The sequence below is a fragment of the Primulina tabacum genome, chromosome 10, assembly GCF_025594145.1.
Source record: "Primulina tabacum isolate GXHZ01 chromosome 10, ASM2559414v2, whole genome shotgun sequence".
NCBI lineage: Eukaryota > Viridiplantae > Streptophyta > Magnoliopsida > Lamiales > Gesneriaceae > Primulina > Primulina tabacum.
In genome coordinates, this window is record NC_134559.1 from 7383187 (window position 1) to 7407569 (window position 24383).

Consider the following 24383-nt stretch of genomic DNA (forward strand, 5'->3'; position numbering starts at 1 on the left):
ACATTAAGGGTACCTCGAATGCTGCATTATGTTATGGAGGATCGGATTTTACACTCAGGGGCTATGTCGATTTAGATTATGCAGGTGATCCTGATAAGAGGAAATCTACTACTGGTTATGTGTTTACGCTTGCAGGAGGAGCAATAAGCTGGGTTTCAAAACTGCAGACAGTTGTGACGTTATCTACAACAGAAGCGGAATATATGGCAGCTACTCAAGCTTGCAAGGAGGCAATATGGATTAAAAGGTTATTGGAGGAGATCGGACACAAACAAGAGAATGTTCCTTTGTTTTGTGACAGTCAGAGTGCCTTGCACATCGCAAGGAATCCAGCATTTCATTCCAGGACGAAACACATTGGAGTACAATTTCATTTTGTGCGAGAAGTAGTAGAAGAAAGAAGCGTGTATATGCAGAAGATCCATACGAAGGATAACATAGCTGATTTTCTGACCAAGTCAGTGAACACTGATAAGTTTGAGTGGTGTAGATCCTCAAGTGGCCTAGCGGAAACGTAAGCAGCAGGGAATGGCAAGATTGAAAGGATGTGTGGAGATGTGTTTGATTCTCAATCAAATCTTCAAGTGGGAGAAATGTCGGCAATTGGTGCATTAATTGCAGCAGACAACTTTGACTAAAGAAAAATGGTTGGCAAAAACGTTTATAAAACGTGGGATGCAAGGTTTCGTGGAAAGATGGAAGACGCGTTTAAAACGCGTCTTCACACTGACAGAGGATCTATAAATAGAGCTCCCCCTTCATTCTGAAATCATCCATTCTTCGAGTTTTCTCTCATCTTATAAGCATTTGAGTGCTTAGTTCTATAATATTTGTGAGGTGTTTGTTCTCCTGTATTAAAAGAGTGTGTGTTCTCTTTGGAAACACAGTGAGTGAGTTGTACACCACAAAATATTATAGTAAAATTCTTTTCATCTTACCCGTGTTTTTTACCCTAATAATTTTTAGGGGTTTTCCACGTAAATCTCGGTGTCCAGTTTATTCTTTATTTTCGGGTTTTATTATCTCAAATTCCGCACGTGGGACCAACAGATTTGAGTTTTCGCAGTCTGGTTTATTTGAATCTGCGGAAAGATCAAGAAGATAGGGAGATGATCAGCATATTTGAATTGAAATGGGGATAAGATTCGTACTGATGGTAAACAAGCAAGGACAGACCCGTCTAGCTCAGTATTACGAATACCTAACCCTCGAGGAACGACGCGCTCTCGAAGGTGAAATCGTACGCAAATGTCTCGTCCGCACAGAGCAACAGGTCTCTGCTTTTCTGTATTTTGCTACGATTTCGCGTTTGTTTCGATATGATGTTCGTTGAAAAGATGAAAAGAGAGTATTTTTTAGTCGCTTCCGTCGACTGGGTCGAATTTAGCCCAAGAAGATGAAAAAAATGCACATGATTTGATTGATTGCACTTGCTCCTTGATCTTCCATCTCCTTGTTTTAGTCTCTTATGGATTCTTGTCGATCAATTTTGTCCTTTTCATGTGGATTTTACTCTGCTATCTAATTTGGTGAGTAGCTGCATGAAGTTGACTTTGAAACTTCCTGGCGGTTTGGATTCTGATGGAGGAAAAACAATATATGGCTATTTCGATAGCATAGTGCCATACTAGCAGATGTTATGGTTATTTTAATTTATTCGATTCTCATTGTTTCTTTGGAACCTAGGTTGTGGACTTGGTGCAATTTTTAATCACAACTATGTGTTCATGTTGAAAAGTTCTGATTGTACATTGTGAAATAGTTTCTAAGTACAGTGAATAGGATGTGCTGAAAGCCACTTTCTCCGGTCACTGAAAATGTACTTTGAAAGCTCAAATCACTTACTTTATTACATGATAGGGGCTTTTAGTCTTTTTTTTGCTGATATAGTTCTATTTTTCCATCTTCATTTTCATGTTCACTTCGCTGCTAAGCTACTACTTGTTAAGTTGAATGATAAAGATGTGTATCTTTAGGTTAGGGGTATCTCTCTGGCCAAATGTAAGGTGCTTAAGTTTTTGGTAATCGTGCTTGTAATAAAATTTGTCTGCGTTGTCTTGAAATCTCAAATAACCTGCCTTATTACAGGATAGTGACTTTGAGTTGTTTTGGCATCTATTTTTATTTTTCCATCTTCTTTTCCATGTTCACTTTCCTACTAGGCTAATTCTTGTTAAATTGAGCGACAGAAAATATGTATCTTTAGGTTTAGGGTATTCCTCTTGCCATATGTAAGTTGCTCAAGCTTTTGGTAATATTGCTCGTGGTTTATTATATATTCTAAACTTTTATTTTTGCTATTTCTTGAACAGTGTGCCTTTGTTAAGCATCGAAACTACGAAATTGTGTATAGGCGATATGCATCACTATTTTTCCTGGTTGGTGTAGACAATGAGGAAGTAAGTTTTACAGTTCTAGAGTTATTGATCTTCCTTTGTGCATTATATTCTACACCTTCCTATTGTTGTTTCTTCCATAGTCTGTTTGACTTGTGAATTTTAGGTCAATAAAATATTCAATAGTAACAGTAATAATGGTAACAGGTCCATGAAAATTGAAGGATAACCGCAAAATTGTTTCCTTTTGGAATGCTTAATATTATTGAGTGGCTGTGTTGATGATATCTCCTCTTACAGTTCTGTTATTTTGGATTAAATGTGAAATGGCTTGTCTTTTGCAATTAATGAATGAGTATTATAGAGTGGCTGTGTTGGGTATGTCCTCGGCAAACAGCTTTCTAATTTGGAATCTAAAATAATCCACTATGGCCCATTCACTAGACTTGCAGTGTTGCCACTCCACAAGATGAGCATTAGATGATGGGGCGTCGATACTAAGCTTCAAAGTGTGATAATTCAAATTAACTTGATCCTCTTTGGGTCACCACATTTTTGTGGCTACATGAGTTCTTTTCACTGACTTGAAAATTTGGTCAAGACTATGATACACAACAAATTTATTGTAGTATTCACAGTCATCAATATGTGCATCTCAAAATTTGATAGATTGAACTAAATAGCACCAGCAGTTGACAGATTTGTGTACCGTGGTGTGTACTTATTTCATTATGAATTGTTACTGCCTACATTGTCCATATATTGGCATAACCTATTGTTTGTCGATGATCACACGTATTTGTCGTGGGTTTTTCTGGTGAAAGACAAATTTGAAACTTCCAACTTTTCAAACAATTCCACACCATGATTTAGACTTAATTCTCTACAGCCCGTGATTGAGGTTACCTGCTAATCCCAAGGGACTATTCGCCAAAGCTCATGTGTTGATACTCCCCAACAGAATAGTACTATGTCCGAACGAAAAAACCGTCATCTCTTGGAAGTTACACGATCCTTGTTCGCAAAAAATGTCCCTAAACGCTATTGGGGGATGCCATTTTCATAGCCACATATCTCGTCAATAAAATACCCTCGCGAGTCCTAAATTTCCAGACATCTATCCAGACTTTCCTTAAATGTTTCCCCAACTCACACCTAGTTCATGATATCCCCGGCAAAGTGTTAGGACGTTCTGCATTTGTTCACATTCATTCCCATAACCGCAACAAACTCGAACCACATGGTGTCAAATGCATAGGTATTCCCCAAACCAAAAAGGTTGCAAATGTTACTGTCCCACTTTTAAGAAGCTGTACACATCTATGGATGTCACTTCGTAAATGATCCCTTCTATCCTAATTCTATGCTTCAGAGGGAGAAGTCAAATGCAGAACCGAATAATTGAGATCCCATCACCCAATATCTTGAGTTAGCCATACTCCATATTGAACCAGAAACATTGCCTACTCCTGTGACCAGCAACCCCTCAACCTCTAATGAACAAATATCATCCAACCGCTTCAGGTATACTCTAGAAGGAAACATTATCATCAAAAGAGTCAAGATCCAATACAAACTCAACCAGCTCAAGATTCTTCCACGACACCAGATTAAGGTAACCTTGAAAAAAACATTCATATATTGGAAAATGATTTGGACGATAGAGCCATTGCTTTAAGAAAAAAAAGTGAGAACATGCACACAACACCCCATTGGAAATTTTGTCTCACTTGAACGGTTTTCACCTAACTTATATGCATTTCTCTCAAACTTTGATCAGGTACAGGTTCCATCGAGTATCAATGAAGCCCTCAATGAACCAAAATGGAAAGCCGTTGTATTTGATGATATCAAGGCACTTGAAAAGAACAAAACATGGCATATTGCAAATTCAGCCAAAACTCAGCCAGCTCTAGATTCTTCCACGACACTAGATTCAAGTAACCTTGAAAAAAACATTCATATATTGGAAAATGATTTGGACGATAGACTCATTGCTTTAAGAAAATGAGTGAGAACATGCACACAACAACCTGTTGGGAATTTTCTCTCACTTGAACGGTTTTCTCCTAACTATCGTGCATTTCTCTCAAATCTAGATCAGGTATAGGTTTCACCCACTATCGATGAAGCCATCCATGAATCATCAAAATGGAAAGCTGTTGTATTTGATGAGATCAAGGCACTTGAAAAGAACAAAACATGGAAGATTGTAGATCACCCACTAGGAAAGAAAACAGTTTGTTGTAAATGGATTTTCACTGTTAAACACTTGTCTGATAGAAGCTTAGATCGGTTCAAAGCACGACTTGTAGCCGAAGGGTACACAATATCTCATGGTATTGACTATCAGGAAATATTTGCTCATGTAGCCAGACTCAACACCGTCAGAGCCTCTTGATGTGAAAAATGCATTTCTTAATGGAGATCTCGAAGAAGAGGTGTACATGGAAATTACTCCTGGTTTTGCGTCAGCTGCTACAAAGAATAAGGTATGCAAATCACAAAACTCGTATGGCTTCAAATAATCAACTAGGGCATACCCAATGTCAAGGTGACCACGCGTTATTTGTTAAGAATTTGGAGGGAGACAAGATTACAGTACTCATTGTCTATGTACACATGGAATCACAAAGAAGAAATGGCCCTTGTAAAATTAAACATTTCGATGGAATTTGAAATGAAAGACCTCTGTTATCTTAGGTACTTTCTCCCCGGTGGCCAAGGGAAGATATCAATCGGGAAACTAATATATCTATCACACACATGACCAGATATCGGATTTGTTGTGAGCGTCAGTAGCCAATTCATGATAATCCAAGTGAAGAACAAATGAGTGTTGCCTACCGAGTACTAAGAAATCTAAAAAACACTCCTGGACAACGACTACTGTTTAGAAAGACTTCAATAAGAGCAGTCAAAAGTCTATAACAATGCTAATTGGGCAGGGTCTCCCATAGATAGATGTTCCACATCTGGATATTGTTCATATGTATGGGGAAATTTGGTGACAGCAAAGCAAGAAACAAACAGTAGTTGCTCGTAGTAGTGCAAAAGCTGAATTCCGATCGTTAACGTGTGGGATTTGTGAAGGAACGTGGCTAAAGAGACTACTGAATAAACTAAAGATAGAAGAAAATTTCCCTGTGGAGCTTATGTGTGATAATCAAGCAGCTATCAGCATATCCAAGAATCTAGTCCATCATTATTGAACCATGCGCATTGAAGTGGATCGACATTTTATCTGTGAAAAAATTGAAAAAATAATCCCTAACTCAATTGCAAGTGGTAGATATTCTAAAAAAAGTACTTCATAGACCAAGTTTTCAAGAGTTGTGTTTCAGGCTGGGCATGATGAATTTATATGACCCATATCTAAAGGGAGCGTAAAATAATGGATTATTATCAGATTATCATGATTGATATGATATTGAAGTGGATTGACATTTCATTAGTGAAAAGATTGAAAAGTGATAGTTTTGCCGAATTATATCCCTACTCAATTACAAGTGACTGATATTCTAACAAAAGTACCTCTTAGAGCAAGTTATCAAGAGTTGTGTTTCAAACTGTGCATGATGAATATATAAGACCCAACTTGAGGGAGTGTAAAATAATTGATTATTATATGCATTATCTTTATATTTGAATTCTTAGGAATATAATAAGTAGTATCTAGTTATCCCTTAGATTCAGTAATTTAGTTAACATACGAGTCCATAAAGTTCAATGTATCTAACCTTTAATTTCTATTAATTCTAATGAAGCGTTCATCTTCAAGCTAGACATGATGAATCTATATGACCCAACTTGAGGGGATTGTAGAATAATAGATTATTATCAGATTATTAATCTTTTTCTGCTACTCTCTTGTAAACTACACTTATTATTCACGAATGACGTATTAGGGTTCAGTTGATTGTGAAATATGTCTGTTGACAAGCATGATTATGTTAATCAAATTATCTCTTGTTTCCCCAGAGTTTCATACCAAAATAGCATTCTTGCTCTTCACCCGTGTTAAAAAGTTGAAGATTCACGATTTGCTTGGTGGCCCTGTTTGCAGAATGAGCTTGCGATTCTGGAGTTCATACACCTCCTAGTTGAAACTATGGATCGACATTTTGGTAATGTGGTAAGTTTCTTTTTATATCATAAAATTAAAGTTTGAAATGATGTTTCGCCATCTCCGCCTTTAAAAGATCATTGAGCATCTGAGTTGTAAATTTGCAGTGTGAGCTGGACATCATGTTTCATTTGGAGAAAGCACACTTCATGCTGGAAGAAATGGTGATGAACGGTTGTATTGTTGAGACAAGCAAGGCCAATATTCTGTCTCCAATACAGCTAATGGACAAAGTAGCATAGGCTGGTGAGTCTTTTGCGCTCAAAATATTGCAACATTTGGTACCATGTTAGCCGTTAGGTTTTGGATTCCTTTATAATGTAATTCTCGTGTAATTACTTCTCTGTCTGCAAAAATTGATTGAATTCTTATTTCAAAGGAGCTGAATTCTGAGTTCTTGTTTATGCAATACGGTATGATTGGATGATCATATCATGAAGAATAAAGAATGATGCTCGGCTTATCGAATCACATCTGATAACAATCGATGCAAGTCCAACAGCCCAGGCTTTTAGCTCGAACTAACCGGGGTATAAAAAATGACAAAAACTTATGTGAGATGGTCTCACGAATCGTATTTCGTGAGACAAATATATTATTTGGGTCATCCATGAAAAAATATTACTTTTTATGCTAAGAGTATTACTTTTTATTGTGAATATCGATAGTGTTGATCCGTCTCACAGATAAAGATTCGTGAGATCGTCTCACAAGAGACCTACTCATAAAAAATATCCTGATTAGTCTCCCGGATTGGTTAGTCAGAATTTTAAAAGTTCATATTCTCTTTTAAACATTTATATCCTCCTCAATTCTCAAAATAATAAAAGCTATAGAAAAGAACCACCAAATTGTATAAATACTACCTCAAGTTGAGTAACTACATCGTGTCTCCCAAAAAAAAAAAAAAAAAAAAGAACTATACCGTGAACAATTCCACCGTAAGGTCCAAAACCTAATCCACGTGACGACCTTTTTATATTCAAATTCAGATTATGATCTTGACAACTTCTTTATATCCAGGAAAATACAAATTCGGAAACAAAACTGAAACTTACTTGAATTCGAAAACTATGATTAAAAAGCTTACTCATCGACAACAGTAGTGATAAAGACAAAGTCGTAACCAAACATATTTCAATAATGATGCACGAATTGGACATGCCTATCTTGGGACCAAATATGCGTTACTGACTTAATCTTGTTCAAACTAACACAATTAAAAACCCTTCATCGCCCTTCATCCATGGTAATTGTCAGTTCATTATTGGAGATTGTCTCTGGTTTTGAAGACGAAGAGGAAGACGCAACGGATAGACGTCTCCTCACTACAAAAGCCGGTTGAGTCGGGGGTGGAAGAGGAGATGTTTCACTGTCAAGCATTACAACAACATTTGACATGGTGGGACGATCACCGGGATCTTCTTGGACACACAACAACCCGATATTTATGCACTTCATCACTTGAGATGCATCGCATGTTTCCACCAGTGTAGGATCTGTCAAATCTAGGGCCTTGTTTTCTGTCCACAGTATCCATGCCTGTTAATGCAACTAACAGAATGAAATACACAGAAGAATCTCTTAAGTTTATATGCACTCCGAAGTTGCTGGTGTAACCATGTGGGATCACAATAAAACATTTTAGAATTTGAATGAGTGATGGAACTCACATATCTTAAGAGATTTAACACATGTTCCGGATTGTAAAATCCGGTGTTCTTCTTCCCACTGACTATTTCAAGCAACACAACTCCAAAACTGAATACATCAGACTTGGTTGAGAATTTCCCTTCCAAGGCATATTCAGGCGACATATAGCCCCTGCTCGAAGAAACACGAGCAATTTAATTTTGGGATAATCGTTTATGTCAACTTGGAATGGTATGTGTTTCAGAATGTGTAAGAAAACTTACAGTGTCCCGATGACATTCTTGGTGCTTGCCTCGGCTCTGCCTTCAACAATCCTCGCCAATCCAAAGTCTGATATCTTGGGGTTCATGTTTTCATCTAACAAAATGTTGCTTGTCTTCAAATCTCTATGAATAACCCTCAACCTCGAATCTTGATGAAGATAAAGAAGCCCTCGAGCTATCCCTAAGATAATGTCGAATCTCTTCTTCCAGTCAAGCAACAATCTGTTTTCTTGATCTGACAAAACAAATTAATAACCCGAGAAATATTTTGATGCTAATATTCAAGATAATGATTGCTAAAGTCCTACTAAATAAATGTCCTACCAAATATGAAGGCATCTAAGCTTCTATTGGGCATGTATTCATATAGTAAGAGTTTTTCGTGTTTGTTGAGGCTGTATCCTAGAAGTCTCACAAGGTTTCGATGCTGAAGCTTGGAGATTAAGACAACTTCATTCTGGAATTCCTTGATGCCTTGACCAGAGCAACTGGACAGCCTCTTCACTGCAATTTCTTGTCCTCCGGGAAACTTTCCCTGCAAAAATTTAGAACAGTAACAACCGTCGATGCATAAGAAAGAATAACCTTCTTTTCTTTCGAAATAAGTACTATGAGTAGCAGCGACGTGCTCACCTTATAGACCGGGCCAAATCCACCTCGCCCGAGTTTATTTGCTTCAGAGAATTTATCAGTAGAAGATGAAACAATATCCAAACTATAGAAAGGTACATCAATGGCCTTCGTGCTGTCCTTTTCGATATTCATCAAGTCATCCACCGGTCCTTCATATTCATGTGAGAAGATCACCGGCTCCTTTTCAATGTTCCCTTCATTGTGATTTGTGCATAGAAATTGAAGTGTTTTATAAAAAAATAGATGGTAACTAGAGATCAAAATGAGATACTTGCATTCTTTTCTTCTAAGAGATTTTGAGCTTCAAGGTGTATTTAGTCCAACATTCCCTGTTCGAATTATGGGAGAAATCAAGAAAGGTATTATTAGCCAAAATTGTAACGCTTACCTTCTCCTTTGAACAACCTTGTTCGGCGTACGATATTGAGGCAGCATAAAATAAGTACAATCCCAGCTACAGAAACGACGGAAACAATTACATATTTCATGTGTTTCTTGTTTTCAGGTCCTCCCTCAATGTTTGTTGATGCTGAAGAATTGCAAAATCAGTAGTCAGAAAATTTTATTGAAGTAATAATCCAACAACATAATACTGATCCGAGTACACCTACCATTGATACAACTTACGCTAGGTTCTTCCCATTTATAGCCTCGGTTGCAATAGCATCTTTTCTGTCCATCACCCTTGTCCTGGCAATATGAATTAGGCCAATCTTTACAATCTCCCGAATAATTGCACATTGGCTCCATCGGGATTCTCCAGCTTATTTCTATCTGATTTCCAACTTGAACATTCCGAATGGCGTTACCAGGTTCTATGTAGCATGGGTTAGTTACAGTGAATGGTGATGATTGGTCAAGCTTCAAATTTTGGATTGATATGTTTCCTGTTTTACATCCAATATCACCTTCAGAGTTGTATTGAATAACAAAACTATTTGTTGCTTTATGAATGCCTATCACTGGATATTTGCCACTCAATGTGAGGAAGCTGATTACACCTGTGGAGTTATCACAGCTGAAACCACGGTATAAAGGATCACCACAGTCTGGTCCGCTGCTCAGAGGATAAGGTATCTGGTTCAGAAAACATGGCTGACAGTTTCGTGTGGATTCTGTAACAAATACATAGAAAAGCTTCAGTAAATAACTCCGGTAGATTCTTCCCCAAGATGTCGGAGAATTAATATAGAAAACTGTGGGCTATCTGGCAACTGATTATGTGGCACGCCTTATTGATTGAATTGTAGAGCTTGTTATATTGTATGGTTTGAAAGGTTTGGGTTGAACCTGCGGTTAATCTTACTAAAACAATACATCTGTTGCAGAAATTTGACTCGAGAGATATCCTATGACAATACATTTTTGTTTAAATTTTAGCATATTTAACGAGCTGCATAAACATTAACTAATATGATTCAAAATTACTTGTGTCTGGTGCACGAATGGAGATCCGGTTATCATCACGATTGTCACCAATCTGGAGATTTGTAAGATCTTGCGTCCATATCCAACAATATAGATGATTATCACCTGTTTCCCGGTTTGTGCTATCATCGCTTCTGGACAAATACGCCCTGCATTTGCAATCACTTAGACACTCTCTCTCGCATGTTGTATTTTTCCCAGCTATATCAAATCGCTGTGCGTTGGTGCTCTCCACTTTCTTCACGGGCAAATGCAAAAATTGCTTCATTATATCAGCATCCTCTTGGCAACTTATGAACTCCTCCTTAACACAACCTCCCGAATACCGTCCTAAATCCCAGTCTTCCTTAAATTGAGGCTTGAAACCAGGCAAACACTGGCATATTGGCTGACTCTTGCTGTCACAATTGGCTGAGTTTCCGCACGGTTCATACACTTTACATCTATCATTGGGCTCTGACCACCGCAACGACCATCCTCCGTAGTCATCTCCTTCAAAATACTGTATCAGTCCTGAAGAATTCATCAAAACCCGGGTGACATTGTTATAGACGCCATGCTTTGAAAAATTATAACGTATGTATGTTCTTCTGTCTACAAACAATTGTACGCTAGTTTGATCAAGTCCACCGAGCATTTGATCTACATAATTCGGTACGTCGTTATAAATATTTAGTGAACCTGCATCATGACTTTTCCAATAATAATCAGTCGAGATCTTCTTTATGCTGTACACATTTTGATCCTGGAGAAAAGTATAGTCTCCTGTGGCGGGGTCCCCTGGGGAATTCCAAGAAGTCAGACTCTTCCCGTCCATTTGCATACCGGGGAGAAATGTATCAGTTGGATAGTCGAAACTTTGCCATAAACTCGCCCCCGAAGACCCACCATCAAAAAGTACCAAGTTCCCAGAATCAAGAAGCTTCAGTGTCCTGTTCAGATTCTTGGAGTTCGCAACATTTTTAGCACTCCAAAACAATTTGTCTCTGATCCAGAGCTTGACGATTCCATCGTCCTTAATCCCGAAAACTCCGGAATTATCCGGCAATGGTGCATCTCTACCGGCCACCCACACAATGGTCCTTGGGTACTGATCATAATTATACCATATGCCTATGTATCTGTTACCTCTCTCATTGCCGTCAGGAGTAAAAAAACCAAGTTCGAATCTTTTTCCTTCTGATACAAGAGTTTCACCAGTACCGTCAGTTAACGGGTATCCTCCACTGATGATGCTGTCTCTAGCCTGGCACTTGAGATGATGAAAAACAGTGGATAATAGAGTGATGTAGGAGACCAAGAAAATGAAGGGAGACCGCATTTTTATGGAGATATTAATTATCATGATCCCTTCATCTTGTGCTCAGATTATGGTGGAATGATGGATGAATGAGTGAAGCCAAGTCTTGAAAAAGATAGCACTCGAGTCTTCGTTTTTCTTGGCTTTCTACACCAAAATTTAAGTCGAATATCGTACAGCTGACTAATGATTATGCTTGGTGGAAGGAAGCTCTGTGAATTATAGTCCACGCACATGATCAGGTTGTCCCCACTGTTTTCACGCACAGAATCTCTATATTTTGGGGATTCAACACTTTTAAAAGGAATTTGGGCATATTTTTCATTCTGAGTAATTTATCGACTAATCACGATTTTAGTCCACTAATTTTACTTTTTTCTATTTCAAAATTAGTCATTTTTCATCGAAGTATTGACGCGGCATTGGACACATCAACAATTATCGATGTCACGCCATCATTTTCCGACGTCACATCAACGTTTTGGTAAAAAGTGACTACAATTGAAAAATAAAATCGGTGGACTAAAATCGTTAATCATTCTACAACATGATCAAAAATAGGGGAAAAAAACAAGTTTAAGAGCTAAAAATGTAATTTTTCCATGAATATAGTTCGAAAATGTTGATGACTTTAAATTTATCAACCGAAAAATAACATCACAACATGGAATTTTTTTACTTTGGTACAAAAGATCACAATTTGATAAATTTATATTCTTTATAAAACAATACAATATATATAAAGGCATCGGAATTAATTATGTTGGCAATATTGTCATTTACATGCACATGTTTTATACAGTGGTATATATCATATAATGTCATATATACTGTAATAAAGGATGGGAAGGAAAATTGTTTGACACAGTGTGAAATCGATAAGTAGCCAACAAATGTGTCGCCACTAATGCTATCGGTTTAAAGTAATGGAGGAGGAAATTATTGTCCTCGACTGCGTCGCTGCAGTAACATCAAATTTACATTTCCATTCTTCAACTGTAGTCAAAAACTTGTGTGAGACGGTCTCATGGGTTGTATTTTGTGAGACATATATCTTATTTGGATCATCCATGAGAAAGTATTACTTTTTATGCTAAAAGTATTACTTTTTATTATGAATATCGGTAGGGTTGACCCGTCTCACAGATAAAAATTCGTGAGATAGTCTCACGAGAGACCTACTCTCAACTATAAAGAAAGAGAATATTGCAAGATCGAATGTTTATCGATTTAACAAATGTCATAATTGGTGATAACAGTATAATTCAAGTATTTTAAATCGTACAATAACTCAAACATTATTTGTCAGACCGACTTTTGAACCGATACAATTATTACATTATCAAAAGATATAATTCCATAAATCATCATGATATGAAATTTATAGATCAAAATTTATAAACTGATATTTACTTTTTTTTAAGTATAATAACAGTTTTTTATATCAAAGTTTTACGCATGCTTGTGTATATTTTATGCCAAAACAAATATATATATATAGAAAAGTTGAAAAATCATCATGTAAATTCACATGTTCTGGTTTTTGTTATTGCAAATAGTGAAAATCTGGTTTTTTTTATTTTCAGTCATTTTTTCTCAGTTTTGACACAATACCTGAAAATAACTAAATAGAGCCAGATATTACTACCAATAAAGCAGACGAAGAGTTATTATATATGGGAAAAATACAAAAATCATGTAAATTAAATTGTTTTGACTTGTAATCCCATAAATAATAAAAGTTTGGTATTAAATCAATAAGTTACCCGAGGAAAATGAACGCAAAGCCGCCCCTAACTTCAGAATTATAGCAAAAATATAAGGGGTGTTTCGCCTCGCACAATAGCTTTAGACACTTAATTATGGTATGAGTGAGATATATTGAAAAATCAATGGTTAGTTCATTTCTGGAGATTGCATCCGGTTTTGAAGACAGAGAGGAAGACACGAACGTTAGACGTCTCCTCACGATGAAAGCTGGTTGAGTCGGGATGGAAGAGGAGATGTTACACTGTCAAGCATCACAACATTTGACATGGTGGGACGATCACCGGGATCATCTTGGACGCATAATAACCCAATATTTGTGCACTTGATCACTTGAGATGCATCGCATGTTTCTACCAGTGTAGGATCTGTCAAATCCAGGGCCTTGTTTTCGGTCCGCGTTATCCATGCCTGTCAATGCAAATAACAAAATGAATAGACGGAAGAATCTCTCGAGTTTATATGCCACTCTGAAGTTGCTGGTGTAAACATGTGCGATCATAATAAAATATTTTGGAATTTGAATGAATGATGATATAAAAACATCTTGATCTGACGAAAGAAATAAACAAAGAAAATCGTCGGTGCTAGCTAATATTCAAGAGAAAGGCTGCTTATAAAGGTACTGATAAATAAATGTCCCACCAGATGTGAAGGCATCTAAGCTTCTGTTGGGCATGCATTCATCTAGTAAAAAATTTTCTTGTTTGTTGATGTTGTATCCTAGAAGTCTCACGAGGTTTCTATGATGAAGCTTCGAATTTTCAATTGATATGTTTTCTGTTTTACATCCTACATCACCTTCAGTGTCACGCCCCCGGGCTAAGACCTGCGTCTGCGCGCCTGAACAATAGGCCGAAACTATTTCGTATCTGTCTTCGCTTTACGAAAATAGTTAACTCAAATTGCTATAGGACTCTATTGTAAGCTCTTATAAAGCATTTTAAATTTTCATTTTCAACCCATTCGAGACAACGTATTACAATCACCCCTACTTCAGAACGCGACGTCCTTGTCCCGGCGTGCCCGAGGCCGAGAATCTAGAGATGTCTCCTACACGTTTAAGAGGTGACTCTCATAATATAGCACTTTGCTCTACAGGTTCAAGAGGTGACTCTCATCCATGTAGCATTTGGTCATACATAACACTTATTTCTCGGTGTTCATTTGGTGACCGGTTCTGATACCACTTAAATGTCATGCCTCGGAACCGAGACATATCGATACTGACGTTGTTTACATTCATTTAATCCTATCCAAAAATCCCAATGAATGGGGGATAAAACGTGTAACTTGTAATGCTTATGGGCCATCTAATATTTTAAGTCTGCAATAACATATCTCAAAATATCTCATGTACACTACTCATTACGTTATTCCACTCTTGGCATTGGTTTCTTTAGCCTTTTCCAACACTCGAACTCAGTACCTCCATGTCAAATACAAAAGTTCTTAGTGTAATTACCAATTGACATGTATGGACCTGCTGATTTTTGGGCATATTGCAATAACATCTCTCACATCACATGTGCATGCACTACTCATAGTACTATCCTCTCCATGGCAGTGGTTCCATTCATCTTTCACAACACTCAAACCTTGTACCTCATGTCAGATACATAGGTTTTTAGAATGTGAGTACCAATTGAGTTGCGCCTTCTTGTAATGCTCATGGGCCTATTGATCTTTAGGGCCTGCAATCATAACTCTCACGGTATCACATATGCACTACTAACAGTGTTATCCTAATCATGATAATGGTTTCTTTAGCCTTCTTCGGCACTTGAACCCAGTACCTTTAACCTATCTATTTGACATGAAGCTATTGAGTTTGAGTGCTGGGAAAGGTAAAAGAAACCATTGTTAGGAATTAGATATCACTGTGAGTATTCTACATGTGATACCGTGAGAGATGTGATTACATGCCCAAAAGATTAGTAAGTCAATAGCAAAAAAAAATAGATCTGCGTGAATAAGTAATGTAAAAATGTATTGCTAAAATTTGAATCTTGAGTGTATTTCAAATTTATCATAATTAATATTACTTTAACATAAATTCATACAAAAAAATCAATAGACTTAAAATGCATGGTTTCAAAAGATTCACACTTGTATCACATTGGAATTTTATGACTTCAGTTCTTCCATATATATCATTTTATGTCTAATCGTGAAAAGCCCCTTCAACATTTGGAAATGTATACTAGACCCCAACTTTTTTTAAAATCACCGGAAACTTCATCATAAAAAATATCTAGAAGTTCGTGTGGTTTTTTAATTTGGGGTGTTATCTTATTACAAAACGAAAGTCGTTATATCTTGAGATATGATTGTCGTGTATCATAAGCACCGTGTATGATTCAAATTTGTCTTAAAAAATAGAATTAACTCTAGCCTCAACTTGCATTCTGCTCCTGCCTTGTTCACCTTGACAGTTTCAAATATACACTTTTTACGCACCCAACAAAATTCAAGCCCACCATTATGGCATGAGTTAATTTAGGTTTAGTGCATGCAAGGTAGCATGATTGTGAGATACGAGTCAACAAATAAATGTATTCCCATAATCCCATTGATATATCACTCTAAAGTAAAATATTTTATTGTTAAAAAAATCACGATGGAAATATTAATTAGAGTATGTCTTTTGTGAGACGGTCTCACGAATTTTTATCTATGAGACGGATCAACCCTACCGATATTCACAATAAAAAGTAATACTCTTAGCATAAAAAGTAGTATTTTTTCATGGATGACCCAAATAAGATATCTGTCTCACAAAATACGACCTATAAGATCGTCTCACATAAGTTTTTACTCTATTAATTAATGTCCTTAAATTCGTCGGTGCATTAATATTATGATAACATCGAACCCAAAGATTTCCTAAATCTTTTTTTTGTCGTACAAAATTACCACTTTTGTCAATAATATTCCATAATATCCTTTATTTCTTGTAAATGTTGGGCTCTTTAAAACCATTAGCTTTTCCATGACTAAATGCATATTTATGCATTCCACCTATTTTTAGAGCAATCACTTTTGGTGACTTTAGAATGTTGTTTGTTCAATTTTTGATATATTTGATTATCTTCTTTTTTTAAAAAAAACACCCTCTTAAGTCTAATAAACATGAAAGTTACTTAGTAATATCTAAATTCATTTATTTTCTAAAATATCATAACATACTTTAATGAAACATGTATGCTTTGTGCTTACAAGGTTATACAACTCAAATAGAGTCGATCTGATCATCAGCATATATATTGATTTGGGACATGATAGAATGATACTAATTAATCGTCGGTCGGAACACCGAGATTTAACTATTGCATGGGACTAAAGGCTATCATTTATACTCCAAGCGCGATTGCTATGATATATACTTTTTCGACCACTTCAAGACAGATTGATCTATGAGGTTCTTTGGGGCTCGTCAGTCTCTGTAATCCACATGTGAAAAGAGAAACATAAACTTCGAATCTTTGGGGTCATAGGGAAACAGATTGCTTCTATATATTTTACCAAGTGACTCAAAAGCAGAATGGAACACTTTTTCTTCTCTCATATCAGACCCCCATTTCTTCATTTCTTTAAAAATATATAGTTAATAGTTTTAAAATAGAGTTAATGGATTTAAATTAATTTTAAGATTTATTTGATTATTTGATATTTGATAAATATATAAACAAAAAGATTAATATTAGAATTATTTTAATAAATAATTAAAATTTATATTTTATTATTTGAAAGAAAAGTAGAGAATATTATATTTTAAATTTATTAATGATATTATTTTATAGATAAAATTATTTTAATATTTTTCTTAAATAATAACATTTAAATTTAATATACAGTTAAATAATTTGTGAAACAATATAACTGTTAAAAATATGACAATAGGGAATATTTTAAGAATATTTTTTTAGAGTTGATGAATTGAATAAGTTTTATATTTGGTGCAAAATTGTGTTATTTTGAAGTTAAAATTACACTAAAATAATGCACGAATTGGAGATAACCTAAATAACATAACCTAATTAAGCTAGTCTTCTCTTAATTATTTTTTATGACGCCGTTTATTAAGGCCATTAAAATATAGCTAAGCCCGTATAGGGCCAAGCCTATAACATCTCCAAAAATATATAAATAAGTTATAGTTCTATAATTCTCAATATAATTTGCATTCTCTTCGGGTATTCGATGACTTAGTATCAAAGTGTTTTCGTCGGGTGACCTCGATGGCTTTGATAATTGTTTATGACGCAGGTAACGATCCGCCAAGGTAGTTCTTTGGATTTGTTGGAACGACCATTCATTAAGATCAAGACACCATAAACTATATATTAAACACACACTATTATGAAATGAGTGATGCTATTTAATTTTTTTTTGTCTATTTTGTTTTATAATATTGGGCCTTCAAGATTTTAATCTGAGTTTACTGAACTTACCGTACTAAAATTTTGTGTTTCGATACCAATGAAACATATGACGTTGAAGAGATGCTAATACAAGGGTCATTAATTCACTTTATATCTAACAATCTAATTATCACGTTCTACAACTGAGTGTTGACATCAACGTTGTTCTCAATGATGCACTCGAAAACAACAAGTGTCAGAAATACAAAATTTTAAAAATTAGTCTATTCATTCACGATATCAAAATATATTGTATTATATAACTTTGAATGTTGTTTTCAGTTGTGAAAATGTAAAACAAAGTATATAATAGAAATGATGAAGTGTCTAATAAACAACATTTGTTAACTATAAAATTATTCAGTCAGGTCTCCTTCACCAGTCTCATAACTGGGTTTGTTCATCTTCTTCGATCTCTACTTTATTATTATCTGAGAGGGGTTTTGAGTAGGTATGTGATATTGTTGTTACTCAGTAAATGAGAAAATCATCTCAGCATTTAAATCATTTTCACGAAATATCCAACATAACATTAATACGGACTATTGCACTGACGCACGCGTTGTGTGCTTGTACAATATTTTTACAATTCATTTGGTTTGTATTTAAATGGAGGTCAAATTGTAATTATAAGAAATAATGAGGGACTACACTGCAATTTTGATATATGAATTAAAAAAATAAATAGAAAAAAGAAAGGAAAAAAAAATACCCAAGTAGATATTGAACCTTACAACTTAATGTTGAGGGAACAAAAACATTATACACTAACTTGCAATAAATTTTTAATACTTTATTAATCTATATAAGTATTAAAACAGACATGATACCGAAAGTTAGTTATTTTAAGTGTCTCAAACTTAATAATATAGTGTATATATATATACGAATAAAAAGGCATCCAAAATCATGTATTGAACAGGTTTGAATTTAATGACTAGCTGATATCAGTCTATTATATTTTAATCATCTAAAGGGTCACGCGTGAATCATGAATAACAAAGAATCAAGTGTGTTCAGCATATATATTATCACCATTTGTTTATAAAAGTCAGTGATTCAAATATATAGATTTCACCAGTCAGATTTTAAATCCATAACATACATGTTGGTCGATTTTAAATCAAAATACACAAGTTGAAACAGAAAACTCGCTTACAGTAATATGCTTAACATAGTTTCGATTAATATTTGAAAATTGTTTGTTTTCGCTAAAGAATTGATGTTCAAAAACTAGGCTACTCCTTGCTCGAAATTTTTAGAGTGATTTGCTCAAAAACTTGTCTAACAATGATTCAAAAAATCGACTTTTACTTACATGGCAAAATATGACTGTTATTCTCTCATTTATCTATCATGATCTGTCATAACTTCGAATTAATTTTCCAGTTATAAAATTTGAATGACTGCTGACTGTTACAATGATCTGCTTAAAATCAGTTGTTGCGGATGAAACTTGGCTACTAAAAATGGTATGTATTCCGTCGTGCTGAAATTTATAACAATGCTGAAATCGCTAGCTTCGCTGGAATTCGATACGTTGAAATCTCATTTCTCACACCAATTTTAATTTGGCAATGTAAGATCTATATATTTTTATGAACCTCCACATGTCCTGATCGATTTTATACCCTTAGATTTTGTATTAAAGTATTATCTTAGTTTATGCTAACAAGAACTCAATCGTTTATACATATAAGTAAACTGTAAACTTCAATCAATTTTTGAAACACTCCTTTCACCTTTCACTATGGTGAATCCATTTTATGCGTGTATATTGTTTGTATGTAATACATATAATAAAGGAGAGAATATGTAAAACAAAACAAAAAACGAAATTCATTACGAAAATAAATAATTACAAATCCGGAAAAGAGATCTGGCCGGATAAATCTTCTTTCACGAAATCTATTTACATAAAATCCAACGTCTTGCAATAAAAAAATAAATGAATAAATATAATCCAATTGCTCTTGCCAATTAATTTACCATCGAAGCTTCGCTGGAAAATACTGCAATAAATATGTGGATTTGAATTTAATTATAACCTCGAGGAGAGAATAAAAATCAAAGTTCATAATTATAATTTAATTTCCAAAAAAAAAATTCGTTTACCTTCTCAATGAGGGAGAGGTAGTATGGTTTCACTTTTTCAACATCAACTCGAACTTTGCTCTTACTGTACAAGTCATACTTGCTGCAATTTTATCAAATAAATATCCAAAAAAAATCCAATTACACCAAATTATATATCTAATAATAATAATAATAGACCAGAGAGTTTTCTGTGAGACGATCTGACAGATATAATAATAGAGTGAGTCTCTTGTGAGACGATCTCACGAATTTATATTCGTGAGACAGGTTTGATCCAATCTATATTTACAAAAAAAAATTAAAAAATAATATTTTTTTATGGACCGAGTCGAGTTCGAAAATTCGTCTCACATAATTGACACATAAAACGGTTTGAGAGGAGCTTTTGTATAATAACAAATAAAAAAGTAGGTATCTTGTGAGACGGTCTCACGAATCTTTATCTGTGAGATGGGAATATTCACAATAAAAATTAATACTCTTAGCATAAAAAGTAAAACATTTTTATGGATGACCCAAATAAAAGATACGTCTCACAAAATACGACCTGTGAAATCGTTTCACAGGTTTTGCCCAAATTAAAAATAACACTTTTATTTCCAAAAAAAAAAAAACCTTACTTAAAAATATGTAGCCATTTCAGGTTCTCTTTATCCTCCTCATTCATCAAGTGTGTGTATGCTCCAGCTCTGTGCAACGCTGCAACCGTACATGCCAATAAATCAATTAGAAATTAACCAACACATTTTAAATTTTTATTTTCATTACATAAAAAGAAAGATGTTGGAATTCTTACGATAAAATGAATGGTATCGGATGACGAACAACGCAGCGGAAGGTAGAGTGGTTCCATTTTCCTTGGCCACCTAAAAAATATAAAATAAAAATAAAATCATATTATGCAAAATTATAAATTTGTAAGATGATTTCATAAATTTTCTGAGCGCAATTACCAAATACATATAGTCGTCGTGCCCAAACGACATCAAGACGTTCTCTAATCCGCAACCCTCTTCGTAAATTCCATTTTTAGTGTTGTAAGAAGGGTTGTTCACGTCGGGATTAGTCTTGAAATACTGCATCGCATCAAATTGAGTTACTTAATTATTGATAAAAGTAGAGCCAGAAATTGATTCAACTAATTTAGGCAATGTTTTGTTCATGAAAGATCACTCATTCAACAATATAATGATGTATAGTCGTATAGATGAATAGTCATGATTCATCATTCAATACAAATATCATTTACAAAATGAACGAGGGTATCACCCATATATATAGGTGGTATCTAATAAGCGATCGGAGAAAATCAGGTCGAAATTAGACGAGACCCACACAATGTTCTTTATGATATACAATGGATTCATCACTCAACAAAAATGTCATATACAGAATGAATGAGGGTACCACACATATAAGTGGCATCTAACAAGCCATTTAGGCAGATCGGAGAAAATCAGGTCGAAATTAGACATGATCCACACAATGTTTCTTATGATTCATCACTCAACATAAATATCATATACAGAATATATGAGTATTACCCATATGAGTAACATCTAACAAGCCATTTAGGCAGATCGGAGAGAATCAGGTCGAAATTAGACAGGATCCACGCAATGTACCTTGTGATGTACAATGGATTCATCAAAGGAACAGCCAAGAGGGAATGTGTCACCAACAACAGCCCATTGAGGCAGCGGTCCAAATCTAGGAAGCAGCAGCACTTTTCCAAGATCTGAAAAATGTGTTGGTCATAACCATTCAAATTCTATATTCAGAAAAGTTAGTAATACATGCGTATAGATCGATTACCATGAATGAGGGCGGTCAAGTGCAACCAGTCGTCGTCCGGGTAATCTTTCCTGATCGCCTCGGCAGTTTGCAGCAGATGCTCGATTTGGGGCTCGTCCAAATCGGGATCGCTATCGTCCACCACGTCGTTCAGAAGCTCGCAACATTCCCATATGCTCATCTCTAGTTTGTCAAGTTTCCTATATTCTTCTCTCATTTTCTTCACCTGCATTTGCAAATATTAAATATCTTGAATCAATTTAAATCTTATAATATATAATATATGTATGTATAAACAAACTTACAAATTCGACTGTTTGATTAATGTGGTTCAAGCGGTAGAATTCCTCCACGGTCTTTTGCCTTTCACTTTCAGCGTTGTAGTCCCTGCAATTCGTGAAAGCCCATTTGAGTATTTCCCCAAGATTTTTCTCCACGAATCTTTATCCGTGAGACAGGTCGATCCTACCGATATTCACACTAAAAAATAATACTCTTAGCATAAAAAATTAATATTTTTTCATGTATGACCCAAATAAGATATTCGTCTAACAAAATACGACCACCGTTTCACATACGTTTTTGCTTATTAATTTCGGGTTTTTTATATTTGTCACAATAATACATGAAACGCGAATGCAAAATTTACCTTTTAATATTTTATTTTTAACAATTTTTATCTCAAAATACTTAGTATTTTTTAAAAAATTAAAGAATAGTTGATGCACACAAGTGGCTCAATTTCCCACGTTATTATGAAACAGAATATACAAATTGTTCTATAATTATGATCGCATCATCAAAAACTTATCCATCATATGTCCCACGTAATCTTCTTGTATATATATCGCACTCATATATATTTAAAAAATTTATGTAAAGTTTTTTTTTAATATTAACTTTTTATGTCATAAATGAGGTGATTATTTAATTTAAAATTTTAAAATATAAATAAAGATAAAAGATAATTTACTAAGATAATTATTTGATTTAAAATTTTAAAATATAGATAAAGATAAAAGATTTTCTATTAAGTTAGAGTAGATAGATGAGATGTAAATTTATTAAAATAAGTTTAATAATTTATTTTATTAAACAAAAAATGAGATATTTTGTAATTTGAGAAAAATGGTATTTTTTCTTTATAAAAAACAAATAGTAAGATCAAAATTAATTATTCTAAGTGTCTCGAACTTAATAAAAAAAGTCATATATATATACATTCTCGACACTAGATGATAGACACAGATAATATACGATACGACCCGTGACACCGTCTCGTACCATTTTTACCTTCTTATTTGTGAGTTTATTCAACACCTTTTTGTAAAATAATAATATATAAAAAATACGATAGAAAATTAAGTTTGAATCGAGCATAAAAACAAAGAAAACGACCTGAACGAATTGCCAAAAGAGTTGATTTCGGGTGCTTCGAATTTCACATCCGATTCCAACTTCGGCGTCACAAACCCTCCATCCAACACGAGATCATTCATATCATCATATCGGACTTTGTTTTCATCCGCGTCGAAATCTACCATCAGAATTCAAAACAAAAAAGTACATTAACGAACCGAATCACACATTCATCCACAAAAAAAATGATATAAATTTCTTATAAAATGTGTACCCAGGGGAGGATGCTCGATTAGAATCGTCATCGTCTCAAACAGATAGAGTCCAACCAGCGAAAATCGACAAAAATGAGGATACTATAAGTATATGTATATATAGTTGGTTGATGCAAAAAGGGTGGGTGTAGGTTTCGGAGAAAAATATGGATATTTATAGTGGGGATAAAAAATGTCCTTGATTGACAATTTTAAGGTTTCAAGTCCTCGACTGGAATATCTGAGAAAGTTAGTCTGATATATATAGGTATCCCGCGAAAGATACGTCACATTTGACCAACCTAACAGGCTACGCGTGTGGACCACCGCTGGCGTGGAACGTCGTAAGTGTGGGCCACGCGCTTGTTTATGCGTGGGGAAGGATGGGGAGATAATAATTGGGGTGAGTCAGACTAACGTGTACTTTGATTGTTATCTTTATCGAATTCTAGCGTGACGTTTTTTATATTTAAATATTTGATTTGTTTTTTAGCTGAATTTGATACGTTTGAATTTTTTTAGCTGAATTTGACACGTTTCAAGTCGAGTTCGAGTATAAAGGTGGTGTATTGGTTATAGATTTTTAATGATTTTTATGAAGTTTAAAAGTCTAGAGATATTCAAACTAGACTTTTATATACTCCATAAATGTTTAGTGGTATTCAATGTAAACTTTTGTAAAATTTTAAAAAGTCGTGTGGTATTCAAACTTGACTTTTAAAAACTCTACAAAAGTCTATAGGTATTCAAAATGTCAATAGACTTTTAATGACTCTATGGAATTCTATTAAGTACAAGAATTATAGCTTAAGGTACAACAATAAAATGTCAACAAAAGTCTTTGATTCAACCTAAAGATTTGGATGTACATTTAATTGAGAAATCTCCCAAATTCAATACAAACTTTCATTCTTTTCTCATCTATTTATTTTTCCTTTTATTTGTACTT

At 34.7% G+C, this 24383-nt stretch overlaps 3 protein-coding genes across 6 annotated transcripts; 1 reads left to right on the forward strand and 2 right to left on the reverse strand.

Moving 5' to 3' along the window:
* Nucleotides 1–1051: 1051 nt before the first annotated feature.
* On the forward strand, nucleotides 1052–6950 carry LOC142506166 (AP-4 complex subunit sigma-like). 3 transcript variants are annotated; one of them, XM_075619329.1, is made up of 5 exons: nucleotides 1052–1273; nucleotides 2313–2399; nucleotides 6403–6471; nucleotides 6570–6708; nucleotides 6842–6950. In XM_075619329.1, the coding sequence occupies exons 1-4, from the start codon at nucleotides 1133–1135 to the stop codon at nucleotides 6702–6704; spliced, it is 432 nt and encodes a 143-aa protein (XP_075475444.1). In that variant the 5' UTR covers nucleotides 1052–1132; the 3' UTR covers nucleotides 6705–6708; nucleotides 6842–6950. The 3 variants fall into 3 exon arrangements, with proteins under 3 accessions (XP_075475444.1, XP_075475443.1, XP_075475445.1); XM_075619328.1 differs by lacking the exon at nucleotides 6842–6950 and having other exon boundaries at nucleotides 6570–6832; XM_075619330.1 differs by lacking the exons at nucleotides 6570–6708; nucleotides 6842–6950 and adding an exon at nucleotides 4117–4276.
* Nucleotides 6951–7198: 248 nt separating this feature from the next.
* On the reverse strand, nucleotides 7199–11931 carry LOC142505224 (G-type lectin S-receptor-like serine/threonine-protein kinase At4g03230). 2 transcript variants are annotated; one of them, XM_075618113.1, is made up of 9 exons: nucleotides 10440–11931; nucleotides 10013–10126; nucleotides 9623–9898; nucleotides 9400–9540; nucleotides 9012–9205; nucleotides 8703–8913; nucleotides 8379–8613; nucleotides 8136–8286; nucleotides 7199–8004 (listed from the first exon to the last, which is right to left on the reverse strand). In XM_075618113.1, exons 1-9 carry the CDS (start codon nucleotides 11782–11784, stop codon nucleotides 7693–7695), a joined length of 2979 nt encoding a protein of 992 aa, XP_075474228.1. In that variant the 5' UTR covers nucleotides 11785–11931; the 3' UTR covers nucleotides 7199–7692. The 2 variants fall into 2 exon arrangements, with proteins under 2 accessions (XP_075474228.1, XP_075474227.1); XM_075618112.1 differs by having other exon boundaries at nucleotides 9623–10126.
* A 7815-nt stretch (nucleotides 11932–19746) lies between these two features.
* LOC142506163 (inositol oxygenase 2-like) lies at nucleotides 19747–23653 on the reverse strand. The gene is made up of 10 exons (XM_075619322.1): nucleotides 23455–23653; nucleotides 23220–23358; nucleotides 22127–22208; nucleotides 21843–22047; nucleotides 21653–21765; nucleotides 20981–21103; nucleotides 20824–20893; nucleotides 20648–20726; nucleotides 20046–20127; nucleotides 19747–19942 (listed from the first exon to the last, which is right to left on the reverse strand). Exons 1-10 carry the CDS (start codon nucleotides 23483–23485, stop codon nucleotides 19916–19918), a joined length of 951 nt encoding a protein of 316 aa, XP_075475437.1. The 5' UTR covers nucleotides 23486–23653; the 3' UTR covers nucleotides 19747–19915.
* Between the last annotated feature and the right edge of the window lie 730 nt (nucleotides 23654–24383).

Excerpts from the sequence above, each read along its gene's own strand:
- LOC142506166 (XM_075619329.1), top strand. The coding sequence starts at position 1,133 with ATGGGGATAAGATTCGTACTGATGGTAAACAAGCAAGGACAGACCCGT. Across the intron at positions 1,274-2,312 it reads TCGTCCGCACAGAGCAACAG|TGTGCCTTTGTTAAGCATCG; the intron begins GTCTCTGCTTTT and ends TTTCTTGAACAG. Across the intron at positions 6,472-6,569 it reads ATCGACATTTTGGTAATGTG|TGTGAGCTGGACATCATGTT; the intron begins GTAAGTTTCTTT and ends GTAAATTTGCAG.
- LOC142505224 (XM_075618112.1), bottom strand. The coding sequence starts at position 11,784 with ATGATAATTAATATCTCCATAAAAATGCGGTCTCCCTTCATTTTCTTG. Across the intron at positions 9,541-9,622 it reads TAGCGTAAGTTGTATCAATG|CATCAACAAACATTGAGGGA; the intron begins GTAGGTGTACTC and ends GCAATTCTTCAG. Across the intron at positions 9,206-9,399 it reads AAGGTTGTTCAAAGGAGAAG|GGAACATTGAAAAGGAGCCG; the intron begins GTAAGCGTTACA and ends ATCACAATGAAG.
- LOC142506163 (XM_075619322.1), bottom strand. The coding sequence starts at position 23,485 with ATGACGATTCTAATCGAGCATCCTCCCCTGG. Across the intron at positions 20,727-20,823 it reads CCGATACCATTCATTTTATC|CGTTGCACAGAGCTGGAGCA; the intron begins GTAAGAATTCCA and ends GTACGGTTGCAG. Across the intron at positions 19,943-20,045 it reads ACCTCTCCCTCATTGAGAAG|TATTTTCCAGCGAAGCTTCG; the intron begins GTAAACGAATTT and ends TATTTATTGCAG.